This window comes from Mirounga leonina, unplaced genomic scaffold (genome assembly GCF_011800145.1).
Source record: "Mirounga leonina isolate KUSES-001 unplaced genomic scaffold, KU_Mleo_1.0 Mir_83, whole genome shotgun sequence".
NCBI classification, from domain to species: domain Eukaryota; kingdom Metazoa; phylum Chordata; class Mammalia; order Carnivora; family Phocidae; genus Mirounga; species Mirounga leonina.
In genome coordinates this window covers 479,527-491,892 of record NW_023270826.1, presented here as the reverse complement: position 1 = coordinate 491,892, position 12,366 = coordinate 479,527, and the positions used below count along the sequence as shown (strand labels likewise).

Below are 12,366 nucleotides of genomic sequence, written 5' to 3'. Positions count from 1 at the left end.
TGAAATTATTAGACAACAAATGGAGATTTCTTCACATTATCAAAATCACATTAAAATATTAGAGTAAATATGAATATTTCCAATTCAGATTCTGTACTACAGGAATGATGGCAAAGAAGAAAACTCTCTTTGATGAAGTTTTGTTAATTTTATGAAAAAGCCCTTTTTCAAAGTTTTGCTTATGGAGTCATAATTTAAACTTAAGCCTTTATATGTAAGTCATACTTTAAAAGAAGGATCCCAAGTATTATAAATCACCTGAAATCGCTTAGTATACACATTAGAAAGCCAATGAAATCCAAATGATAAGTTTCTTACGAGTAAATTCAGAGAGACAGCATGCCTTAAATGTCATTTAATTATGGCTTTTATCACAGATATAAAAGTTTCAGAGAAAAGTAATCCTTCACTAAACTTTAGGAGTCACAATCAATTTAAACAGTAAATTGGTACAGCCAGTATATGCCACAAAAACTTTATTTTAAGGGAAAGCAAATTTTATGGGACTGCTTATGTATTATATTTTTATAAGATACTCTTCTGGGTCCGGGGATGCGGAGAAAGGGGAACCCTCCTACACTGTTGGTGGGAATGCAAGCTGGTGCAGCCACTCTGGAAAACTGTACGGAGGTTCCTCAAAAAGTTGAAAATAGAGCTACCCTATGATCCAGCAATTGCACTACTGGGTATTTACCCCAAAGATGCAAAAGTAGGGATCCGAAGGGGTACGTGCACCCCGATGTTTATAGCAGCAGTGTCCACAATAGCCAAACTGTGGAAAGAGCCAAGATGTCCATCGACAGATGAATGGATAAAGAAGATGTGGTATATATATACAATGGAATATTATGCAGCCATCAAAAGGAATGAGATCTTGCCATTTGCAACGACGTGGATGGAACTGGAGGGTATTATGTTGAGTGAAATAAGTCAAACAGAGAAAGACATGTATCATATGATCTCACTGATATGAGGAATTCTTAATCGCAGGAAACAAACTGAGGGTTGTTGGAATGGGGGGTGGGGTGGGAGGGATGGGGTGACTGGGTGATAGACACTGGGGAGGGTATGTGCTCTGGTAAGCGCTGTGAATTGTGCAAGACTGCTGAATCTCAGATCTGTACCTCTGAAACAAATAATGCAATATATGTTAAGAAAAAAAAAAGAAGAAGGTAGCGGGAGGGGAAGAATGAAGCGGGGGAAATCAGAGGGGTAGACGAACCATGAGAGACGATGGACTCTGAAAAACAAACAGGGTTCTAGAGGGGAGGGGGGTGGGAGGATGGGTTAGCCTGGTGGTGGGTATTGAGGAGGGCACATTCTGCATGGAGCACTGGGTGTTATGCACAAACAATGAATCATGGAACACTTCATCTAAAACTAATGATGTAATGTATGGGGATTAACATAAGAATAAAAAAAAAAAAGATACTCTTCTGGGTCATTGTGACCTAGTCTGAGCAGTTAAGTTGTATGTAAGAAGCATATTTCCTTCCTTCCTTAAACACCTTAGGGATAACAAATAGATAAAGAGCATACCCATATGAGTAATTAAAAAAAAAAAAAAATCATACCAAAGAGTTAAAAAAGAAAGCTCAAAGAATATAGCACTCAGAGGCCTGAAATGTCAGGACCTCAAGGAAGAGGAAAAGGGAAAAAGAAAGCAGAAAACACAGAGAGAGAATAAAGGGAGGAAGGAAGAAGTGGAGATAGACAATAACTTGTCAAAGCCCACTAGCCAAAGACTGCCAGTGTGATCCTAAGTAGGGCTGATGTGGAAGTCAGTTCTGAAATAAGTGGCATCAGGAAGTGGAGACAGTTTGGTTACGATTATCTTGATACTTTTCATCCAGGAGGCAGGGGAAGAGCTGTCATTGGTAAGCAAGTACTCATCATTCATGTTAGGATGTTTAGTTGTGTGTTTGTATGTTTACTGTGTTCTTGTCTTATGTAATTATAGACATGATTACAGAATGACTGTGTCTCCATAATGTTCTACCATAGTCTTAGAGTGATCTGTCTGAGTATTGTTTATATTCTGAAAGGATTTTAATCATTTGGGAATACTATGGCCTACCTGCCATAATAAGTCTACATTTGATCTAAATCTAAATCTAGATTTGATCCTGATGACCAAAGCATTATCTACATGTAATAAATGCCTTAGTTTTAAGTGTACTTTGTGATGTATTTTGGTAACTGTACAGAACTGTGTAACCACCCAACATAATATATAGTAAAATTCCCACATAAAAAAGAATAAATTTTATTTTATGTAAATTATATCTCAGTAAACCCTACTTTAAAAGTTTATAAGGACAGGGGCGCCTGAGTGGCTCAGTCGGTTGAACGGCTGCTTTCAGCTTAGGTCATGATCCCAGGGTCCTGGGATCGAGCCCCGCATCGGGCTCCCTGCTTGGCGAGGAGCCTACGTCTCCTTCTCCCTCACTTGTGCTCTCTCGTTCTCTCTCAAATTAATAAATAAAGTCTTAAAAAAAAAGTTTATAAGGACATTAGCTTGTGCACTGCTCATATGATACTTAAAAAGAGGAAAGAGAAAAGAAAAGTGTTACATTTTCAAGGCCACAGCCCTCAAGGTTGGAACCAACACACTGGCTATAGGCAGAGATCAGCAAGAAACCAGCAGCTATGCCATTAATAGCAAAAACATCTTCTTCCATTATTCCAACTCTAAAAAAGAACAGTTTTCTCTGGCCTTTGGTTGATTTTGAAATGTTAAGAGTATCAAAATTTTAATCTTCCATTATCAATCAAGTTTGTGACTATATACATATGTATATGAATATTTTTCAGTTTACTTAAAAAGTTCCAGTTACATTGAGTTGTTCTTCAATTATAAATATGGCTAGTTCTGAAAATCAGCTATTCAACACTAGATAACACTAAATGATTAACCTTAATTCAATCCTACATTTTTAAGACCATATGCAAGCCAAGTAATAAGATATGTCACTGGATGATGAGAAACAGAGGGGTGGCTTGAATCTAGTGTCTGCTTTCCCTTCCCTCATTATAACAGAATTTAATGAACGTTCACGCTGTTAGGGGCCTTACACACAATCTAGCCAATACCTGTCATTTTGAACATGAGGACAAGTGGGTACACGAGTTAAGGGATTTATTTGCCATAGAAGAACAAGGCTGGTCTTTTGCTTCCCAGTTCAGTGTTATTTCCATCTTTACCACAACTCTAATTTTCATATTTTTCTCTTTTGTTAAAATGCCCCTTTCTTTTGGCAAATCACTGTGACATATGGAAATAATGAATTCAAAATTTGTTTTTTCTTTGTATAGTAACTTCAAAATAGTATTATTTAGTGTAAAGTACCATATAAAAGGGCCAGATCAATTGAAAAACTCATTTAAATAAGACTAAATCACATTTTAAATGGTAATAAAAATCATAATTAAAGACATTAAAAATTTTTTTGAGGTATGAAAAAAATTTTGTTCTTTCTTTTTCCTTCTTCTTTCCTTTTGAGTGATAAACTTAAATAGGTGACTTGTTCTAAGCAGTGAATCTTTTTTGCAGAGCATTTCTGAAGTGAAAGAACGTAATTTAATAGAAGCAGATCACAAAATAGAGACAAATTCCTGACACTGTTTCTGGCCTGAGCTGTGATCATGGACAAATCACATACAACACCTTAAACCCCCTTTTTCTCTAAAAATAATACAGATTTCTTTTATAAAGATGAATTGAAAACTCATATAAAAAATTGGATATAACAGAAGCAATATAAATCATTCAATTTTGAGAGCATTATAAGTAACACAGGTTTTATGAGTTCCTTTTTCAAACTTACTTATAAATAAAACTGCAAAAACAAGCCCCACTCTTTACCTACTACAAACCTCTAAGCCCAGGTACCTGTCCATCCTATACATCCTCTTCTCAAAGGAAGAGATAGTGGGAATGAAGTTCAAATGAGCTTGTTCACAAATCTGTCATAATTATTAACACTGAGAGTACTTAAAAAATACATTCAGATTTTAAATGTAGGTAACAGCATTTTCTTTCCTAAGCTGCTTCTCTTCAGGATATATATAAATATGAAAGGATAAAAATATGTCAACTTGTTAACTGGGCAATTTTATTTAGATCTTTTTTTGAGTTATAAACTATAGAATAACGTATTTATCTCTCTTCTACATATCTATTTAGATATAAAGAAAATACATGAAATTCTCTAAATATTGAAAATGAAATTCTAAATAAATAGCTTTATGAGAAAATGCAACATGAAGATATCGATGCTTCTAAGGCTTTGTGTAACTGGCATTCATTTAAATAAGTCTATTCAGGGTTGTCTTTTCAGACTGTCAGATTAAACAAACCCTACAGCATTTGCAGCAAACCCATAATTACAGATTATTATGGCATACAAAAGCAGCAAGACATAAAAAGCTGCAGCAATTCATTGCACTGTAATAGAACATGCAGAGGAAGTTAATTTTGGCAAATGCTTTAAATATTAGCTTTGCATAGTATGTACAGGTGAAACTATAATTAGGACAGAATGAATCCTTTGGAGCCTCCTTTCACTCTGACCCTGCAAATGATGACTTTTTGCTAATAAGACTACTGCCATTTGACAAAAAGCCAACTTTACTACCTTGCTTTATTATTTAGTGAATTTAATAATTACAGCCACTCCTGCCAATAGTTCTCAAATCAGACTTGTTCAATCCAATACTGAGCTTATTATGGACACTCTATGTTTAGAAATCTTTGGCCAAAAAAGTACTTGAAGATGATGAAGCATGCCTTAGACAAGGGCACAGTGATTAGTCACTTTGCCACGTTAAAAAAACACAACAACACAGCATGTAGTCACTACAGACCACAGAATCACCTCCTGTTGGCCTACAGCTGTTCCTAAAAGGTTCTGCATTTGTCTGGTCTTTTATATCTTTAAGAAATTCCAAAGGGTACAACTTAATACATTTAGAGAATAATACTCCAAAGAGTATTTGGTATCAATATAAAGTTCATCTATTTAAATCTTTACTTTTGTATCTTCTCCAGTGACTATTAATGGTATAGATTTTGTTGAAATACATTAAAACCTCTCTTTACATAAGTAAACTATTTATTTCACTGTTTAACAAGTGCGCTATAATACCCTGAATCAAACTTTATCATTTTACCCTAAAAAAACAACTAATCTTTTCATAAAACTTTGTTTTCAAGTAAAATAAACACTCCTTTTTACTATACTAAATCTGAAGAAATAATATGTAAAGTTGCCTATATATCAATTATGGTCTAAATTATTTTTCTATACTATACTTCCCAGTGTATCTCTACTATATCTGAGCTAAAATTTAGATCTTACATTCTTATTTCACTTGTATATAGCTGACCCTTGAACAATATGGGGGTTAGGGTGCCAACTGCCCCCCATGCAGCTGAAAGTCCATGTTTTTGATTTCCCAACCTTAACTCCCAATAGCTTACTGTTGACAGGAAGCCTTACCAATGGCATAGCAGGTGACTAACATGTATTTGGATTGTTATATGTATTATATACTGTATTCTTACAATGAAGTAAGCTAGAGAAAAGAAAATAATAAGAGAAAATACATTTATAGTAAAAAAACAAACAAAAAAACCCAAAACCCATGTGTAAGTGGACCTGCGCAGTTCAAGCCTGTGTTGGTCAGGTCAACTGTATCTGTGTTTTGGACAAACTATTAGCAACTTGTGGTCAACCCCAAATCCTAGCCCTATTTCTTTGATGTGTAACTTCCGATCTTCACTTGCATTCTACATCACCAATCCATTATCATGGCCACATCTTAGATGTCTTAATCATTTATAACTATTCCACCTTTAAAAACCAAACTCCTCCTTAACAGCTTATTCTTTGACCACAATCAACTAATCTAGTGATTTTCCCATTCTGTTTTGTAGAGCCCTTGGAGAATGCTTTTGGAGATGGGCAGAAGAGAAGTCAGTAGGATCCCAGGCCTCCACCCTGCTGCAGCTCTGCTTCTAGAAGTTTTACAAATTGGGCTTCCTTGTGAAATTTATTTTATGTAAAACTCCTTGTGAAGGGGTTCTACTGCTTAAAAACTCATTTTAAAAACTACTGTCTGTAAGACTGCTGAATCACAGACCTGTACCTCTGAAACAAATAATGCATTATATGTTCAAAAAAAAAAGAAGATAGGAAGGGAAAAATGAAGGGGGGGAAATCGGAGGGGGAGATGAACCATGAGAGACTATGGACTCTGTGAAACAAACTGAGGGTTCTAGAGGGGAAGGGGGGGTGGGGGGATGGGTTAACCTGGTGATGGGTATTAAAGAGGGCATGTACTGAATGGAGCACTGGGTGTTATACGGCAACAGTGAATCATGGAACACTACATCAAAAACTAATGATGTAATGTATGGTGATTAACATAATAAAAACAAACAAACAACTGCTGTCTTAACATACTGATGCTCTCCGTGACTGTAAACCTCAGCTGCATATTAATCACCTGCAAAGCTTTAAAAAATCCTAGCTATCCCAAATTAAGATATCAAAATCTCTATGGATGGGAACAGAGCAGCAGTAATTTAATATGCAACTAAGGCTGAGAATCACTGTTCTCTTTTTTTTTTTTTTTTTTTTTTTGAGGGAGAGAGAGTGTGTGAGAGATGGAGAGAGAGCACAGAGGGAGAGGGAGAAGCAGGCTCCCCACTGAGCAGGGAGCCCGTTGCGGGGCTCGATCCCAGGACCCTGAGATCATGAACTGAGCTGAAGGCAGCCACTTAACCGACTGAGCCACCCAGGTACCCCTTGAGAATCACTGTTCTAACTTCTTATTACCAATATCTACTTTATGATTCACTGGATCATTCCATTTTCCTCTAACTTATTAGACATTTCTAAGCATCAGTTTAATCCTCACTAAGCCTAAATTCCATGGCTAAATCATATACTAATACTCTGAAAGTCATAGTTCCCATGTTTTTCCACCACATCCACCTTACTGAATGCTGACTAGTACAACCAAAACTTTGTAGTTTCCATTTTCTGTTGGACTCTCAATAACTTCTGCCAATTCCCTTAATTTACTTCCATTTTCTTCTTCTTTCTGGGTCAGGATAAGGGCTAATATTAGCACCTATACTTTCTAGCTCACTCTTCAGGAACTTCGCCATACTAATGATCCCCTTCTCATCTTCCTTCTCAGCTTATAATTAAAAGTTCAATTCTCTTCATTCTTAGAACTCCCTTACCCTTGAATTATCCTTTAGCTCACCACTGTCTTACCACTTTTCTTTTTTACACAGTCAAGCTTCTATAAAGAGTACTTTTGATAAATGGTTCTATTTCTTTAACTACTCCTTGCTCCTCAACCGACAGCCATCCACTTCTCCCTCCTACTTCTCTGCTGAAATTAAAGCAGACATATTTTTCAGCCTTTCTATATTTGACCTATCACTTAATACCAGTGCCCAGTCTTTTAAATACCTTTTTCATGTTTTTATTTCTGAGAAATTACTCTCTCCCAGTTTTCCTTCCTTTCCAACTTTTCTCAGAACACACACAAACACAAGCATGCATGCATATGTGCACACACGCACACACACACACACAAATAAATATTCCTAACAATGACCTCTCTGCTATATTCGACATCTGCATATACAACAAACTGCCTGCTAGTGGTCTTCATACGTATAATCGACAGGCACCCCAAACTAAACCATTTCCAACACTGCCCTCCTCATTTTCCCTCTCAAACCTCTAACCTTTCTCATATTCTTGGTCTACTTTGGGGGAAATCTAACCAATTTAAGCCTTAAGCAACTCTTGTTTGGCCTACTGCAATAGCCTCATCATTGGTCTCTCTGCTCCTGGGTTAACCTCCCTAAAACCAATCTAACATACCAAAGATCAGCAAACTCTTTTTTGTAAGGGGCCAGATCGTAAAAATTTTCAGTTTTATGGACCACATGATCTCCTCCGTAACTGTACAACACTACTGTTGTTGCACAAAAGCAGCCATCATGATATGAAAATGAACAGCACGGATGTAAATAAAACTTTATTTACAGAAACAGGTGGAAGACATGGGCCATAATCTTCTAAGTCCTATAAAATACTGCTTTCAAACTGTTCTTAATACTAAGTTTATCATGTATATAACCTTCTTAAAAACCCTTCAATAACTGCTAGGTTCCTCTGGACTATCTCCATAATTCTTAAATGTAGTTTTACTTCTATACTCATATTTATTTATTTACATCTTTCCCTTATATGAGAAAGTAAACTCTCTGAATGTAGAAACAATGTGGCTTAAAAAAAATGTTACTGAGTTCACTACCTATCAAGAACTATGCAAAGGGTTTTACACATCCTATCTTATTCAGTACTCAAAACAACCATGAGGGAATAAATATTATTATCCCCATTTTACAAATAAGGAAACAGAGCCACTCAGCTAGTAAATGAGAGTTAAAATTCAGTACCACTTCTGTTAGGCTCCAAAGCTAAATCTGTTATTCCATTATATAAATTATATGATGTATAAAATATCAAAAAGAACTTATCAGAATAACTTAACTAGAAGTATAAATGGAATGTCATCACATATAATCTTAGTAACTATGTTTCTGAAGTTATTTCTTAAAACAAAAACGAACTTTGGTGTAATATACATGATTAGAGGTAAACAACTACAAAGTAAGATATATCATCTCCATTATTTCTACCTATGCCCTCAAATCATATTTTGAGAGAACCCAAGAAATAATATGGTCCTGAAGTGAATTCATTTTACCTTCTGTCACTGGCTGAAGCTTAGAAGATCGTTCTGAATCTGGAGAGTGCAGAGGTTCAGGCTCTTTCAGACTTTCCAAATGCATAAAAGGATCATAATCTACAGATGCCAAATCAGAGAGGCTCATTGGAAAATACCTTGGATTGCTAAAACACTGAGCTCCATAAACACACCCATGTAATACCTGGAAATATGAGGGAAAAACATAGTTTTCCTTTTCAGTGAAGATAAATAAAAGGAAAAAAATGTCAACTGGTAATATAAGAGCTTGACAAAATTTTTAAGCATTTTAAAACTTAGTTCTTCAATCAAGGTAAATTTAATACTTATTAAAAAGAAGAATGAATAAAATTTAACTAATGATTCTCACATTCAACAAAGATTTGACTCCTTTCACAAATCTGCAGTGAAACAACTATGTCTTGTAGGAAGAAGTTTTAATTATCCTTAGGTCCTGTAAGATAAATCTACATTCTTAGAAAATACCTAGCTCTAAAAAATAAGAATGTAATACTAAGAAATGTGATTTCTTTCAGTTTTAAAAACTGTTGGTTACCAAATAAACAATAAAGCAAACAAGTTGACCTTATAAATGCAATTGAGGACAGATTTTTCTATTTTATCATTTTCTGCTCCTGTAGCATGGACTGGTTGGAGCAGTGTCTTTAGAGGTAAGGCCATGATCCAGTCCAGAAGGCACAGAAGTAAGGACACCACCAACTGTAACAACAACAAAAGATAATTATTATTGTAAACTCATAAAATAAGACCTTAATATTATTAACAGAAATTCACCAACTTATTTTTTGTCTTCCAAAATTTATTTCAAGAACTATCAATCCTAATTCTACCATGAATATTTACTTAGATCTGATTCTAAAATATTGTATGAGTATTATTGTGGGTTTCTTCCTTATATTTTAGAGGCAGCACAATGAAACCTTAAACATAATAAAAACAGGACTGCCAAAATTACTTCAAAATTACTATAAAAACACTGAGCTTAGGGGCGCCTGGGTGGCTCAGTTGGTTAAGCGTCTGCCTTTGGCTCAGTCATGATCCCAGGGTCTTGGGATCGAGCCCCGCGTCGGGCTCCCTGCTCAGCGGAGAGCCTGTTTCTCCCTCTCCCTCTGCCCCTCCCCCTGCTTGCACGCTCTCTCTCTCTGTCAAATAAATAAATAAAACCTTTAAAAACAAACAAACACTGAGCTAAAATGAGGACATCAATTAGTTGTCTATTTAAAACTGTTCAAGGAATGCAACACAAATGAAAGGTTTGAGTTTATATATTACAATCACTTCTACATTCCTTTTAAAGAACAAAAAGAACCAATAAAACATCACAAAACCAATATCGTCAGTGTAACCAGAAAATAGAACATCTAAACTTCAAATTATCTGTAGGTAGAAAGTACAAAGCAAATCCCAGCAAGTTTTTCCCCACTCCCCCATTACAAACTTCCATGAAGAGCAAGGGCAGTTTGGGAAAAACTGTAAAAGAGAAAAGAACTAGGTACAAACCTAAAAATCAAGCCAGAAAGAAAAAGTCACCCTAAGTGTGAGAATACTGAAAAAGTGTACTGGTAGATAGATACTGAGTGGTTAAAAAGGACTTAAAAGTACACACACAGGAAAGGTAATATTTTGGGGGAGAAGAATTTTAAGAGGGAATAGGGAGACATCCTGTGGAAATCATGTAGTAAAAAGAAAAAGCAAAAGAGAAATTTAAGACTTAAATTTTAAAAATTGTGGACATGTGGCACCTGGGTGGCTCAGATGGTTAAGCGTCTGCCTTCAGCTCAGGTCATGATATCTAGGTCCTGGGATTGAGCCCTGTAGCAGGCTCCCTGCTTTGTGGGAAGTCTGCTTCTCCCTCTCCCTTTGCCTCTCCCCTGCTTGTGCTCTCTCTCTGTCTCTCTCAAATGAATAAATAAAAATCTTTAAAAAAAAGCTTAAAAAAATTGTGGACCTACAACTTCTCCTTAAAAAGCATCATCCAATAAATTGATGGTCCTTTAATTCCTCTCCTTAAAAAGACAATAAACACACTATACTTTGTTGAACTACCAGAAGAGGGAGCTCTTGAAGTAGGAATCTTGTAAACCATCCCAAGCCACCAATCTTGCCCACAAAAATGAAGCAGTCTTCATCTATATAAAATTATTATAAAAAGAAAACAAAAAATGAGAATCTAAGCAATTTAGCTGATGAAACCCCCACACAAAAAACACAATTATGAAGCAGAAGAAAACTACAACACAACATTCTAATCTAAATTAGAAATTATCAAACAGCATTTAGATATGGGGGACAAAGAAAACCCCATCTTAAATCAGAAATCAAAAACTAGGGGTGCCTGGGTGGCTCAGCCGTTAAGCGTCTGCCTTCGGCTCAGGTCATGATCCCAGGGTCCTGGGATTAAGCTCTGCATCAGGCTCCCTGCTCCACGGGAAGCCTGCTTCTCCCTCTCCCACTCCCCCTGCTTGTGTTCCCTCTCTCGCTGTGTCTCTCTCTGTCAAATAAATAAATAAATCTTTAAAAAAAAAAAAAAAAGGAAGAAATCAAAAACTAAGAAGAAATAGACCAAGAAAGGAAGAATTGTTTCAAGTCAGGAAAAGAAGTAAAAGAACAAAATTTAGAAATGAAGCCTAAATTATAAGGTGCCTAAGGAAGAATAAATTTGGAAAAATATATATATATAAATAAATAAATATAAATAAAATAATACAGGGCACTGAAGAACAGAGGGGTAACAACTAAAAGGATAAAAATGAGATTTAGAAAAAGATAAAAAGTGTCAGAAAATGATTGAAATAAAAGATAGAAAAAGAACATCCAATTTACATACAATTGGAGTCTCTGAAATACACATGTTAAAAAAGTCCATCAGAAGCCAGGACAAACTGACCTGCAATAATCAACTCTAACACATATCCAGATAAAACTTTAAAAGTAAGACTTCAGACATAAAGAAAAAATATCCTTAGGGCCTCCTAGAAAAAAGATGAAATAACTTACAAGGGCAAGAGAATAAAACTGGCATCAGACTTTTCAAAAATAATGCACAAAGCAAGGCAACATTAAAAAAAAACAAACTTAAATGTGAATCTAAGGATTCTATATATAACCAAGATGTTTCTCAAGTATCAGGGTTACAGAAAAAGTTTTAAATATACAAGCACTCAGGGAATTTTGTACTCATGAGACTATCTTGAAGAACAAAGATGAATTTCATCTAACCAAGTAGCAAAAAGAATGGGGAGTGTCTGATATATTTAGTTACAGAGCTAAGATTAAAAAAATAAAGGTAGAGGGCGCCTGGGTGGCTCAGTTGGTTAAGCGACTGCCTTCGGCTCAGGTCATGATCCTGGAGTCCTGGGATGGAGTCCCACATCGGGCTCCCTGCTCGGCGGGGAGCCTGCTTCTCCCTCTGACCCTCCCCCATCTCGTGCTCTCTCTCTCTGTCTCATTCTAGAAAGAAAGAAAGAAAGAAAGAAAAGAAAGAAAGAAAGAAAGAAAAGAAAGAAAGAAAGAAAGAAAGAAAGAAAGAAAGAAAGAAAGAAA

At 35.8% G+C, this 12,366-nt stretch overlaps 1 protein-coding gene across 7 annotated transcripts in view; it reads right to left on the bottom strand.

The window, feature by feature from the left end:
- LOC118002836 (ral GTPase-activating protein subunit alpha-1) overlaps positions 1–12,366 on the bottom strand; it is a 252,275-nt gene that overhangs the window by 92,128 nt on the left and 147,781 nt on the right. For all 7 annotated transcript variants that reach the window (XM_034993443.1, XM_034993440.1, XM_034993439.1 and 4 more), the window contains 2 exons: positions 9,388–9,522; positions 8,803–8,986 (listed from right to left, as the gene is read on the bottom strand). In XM_034993443.1, coding sequence (XP_034849334.1) covers positions 8,803–8,986; positions 9,388–9,522 — 319 coding nt within the window. The remainder of the gene's footprint in view (positions 1–8,802; positions 8,987–9,387; positions 9,523–12,366) is intronic.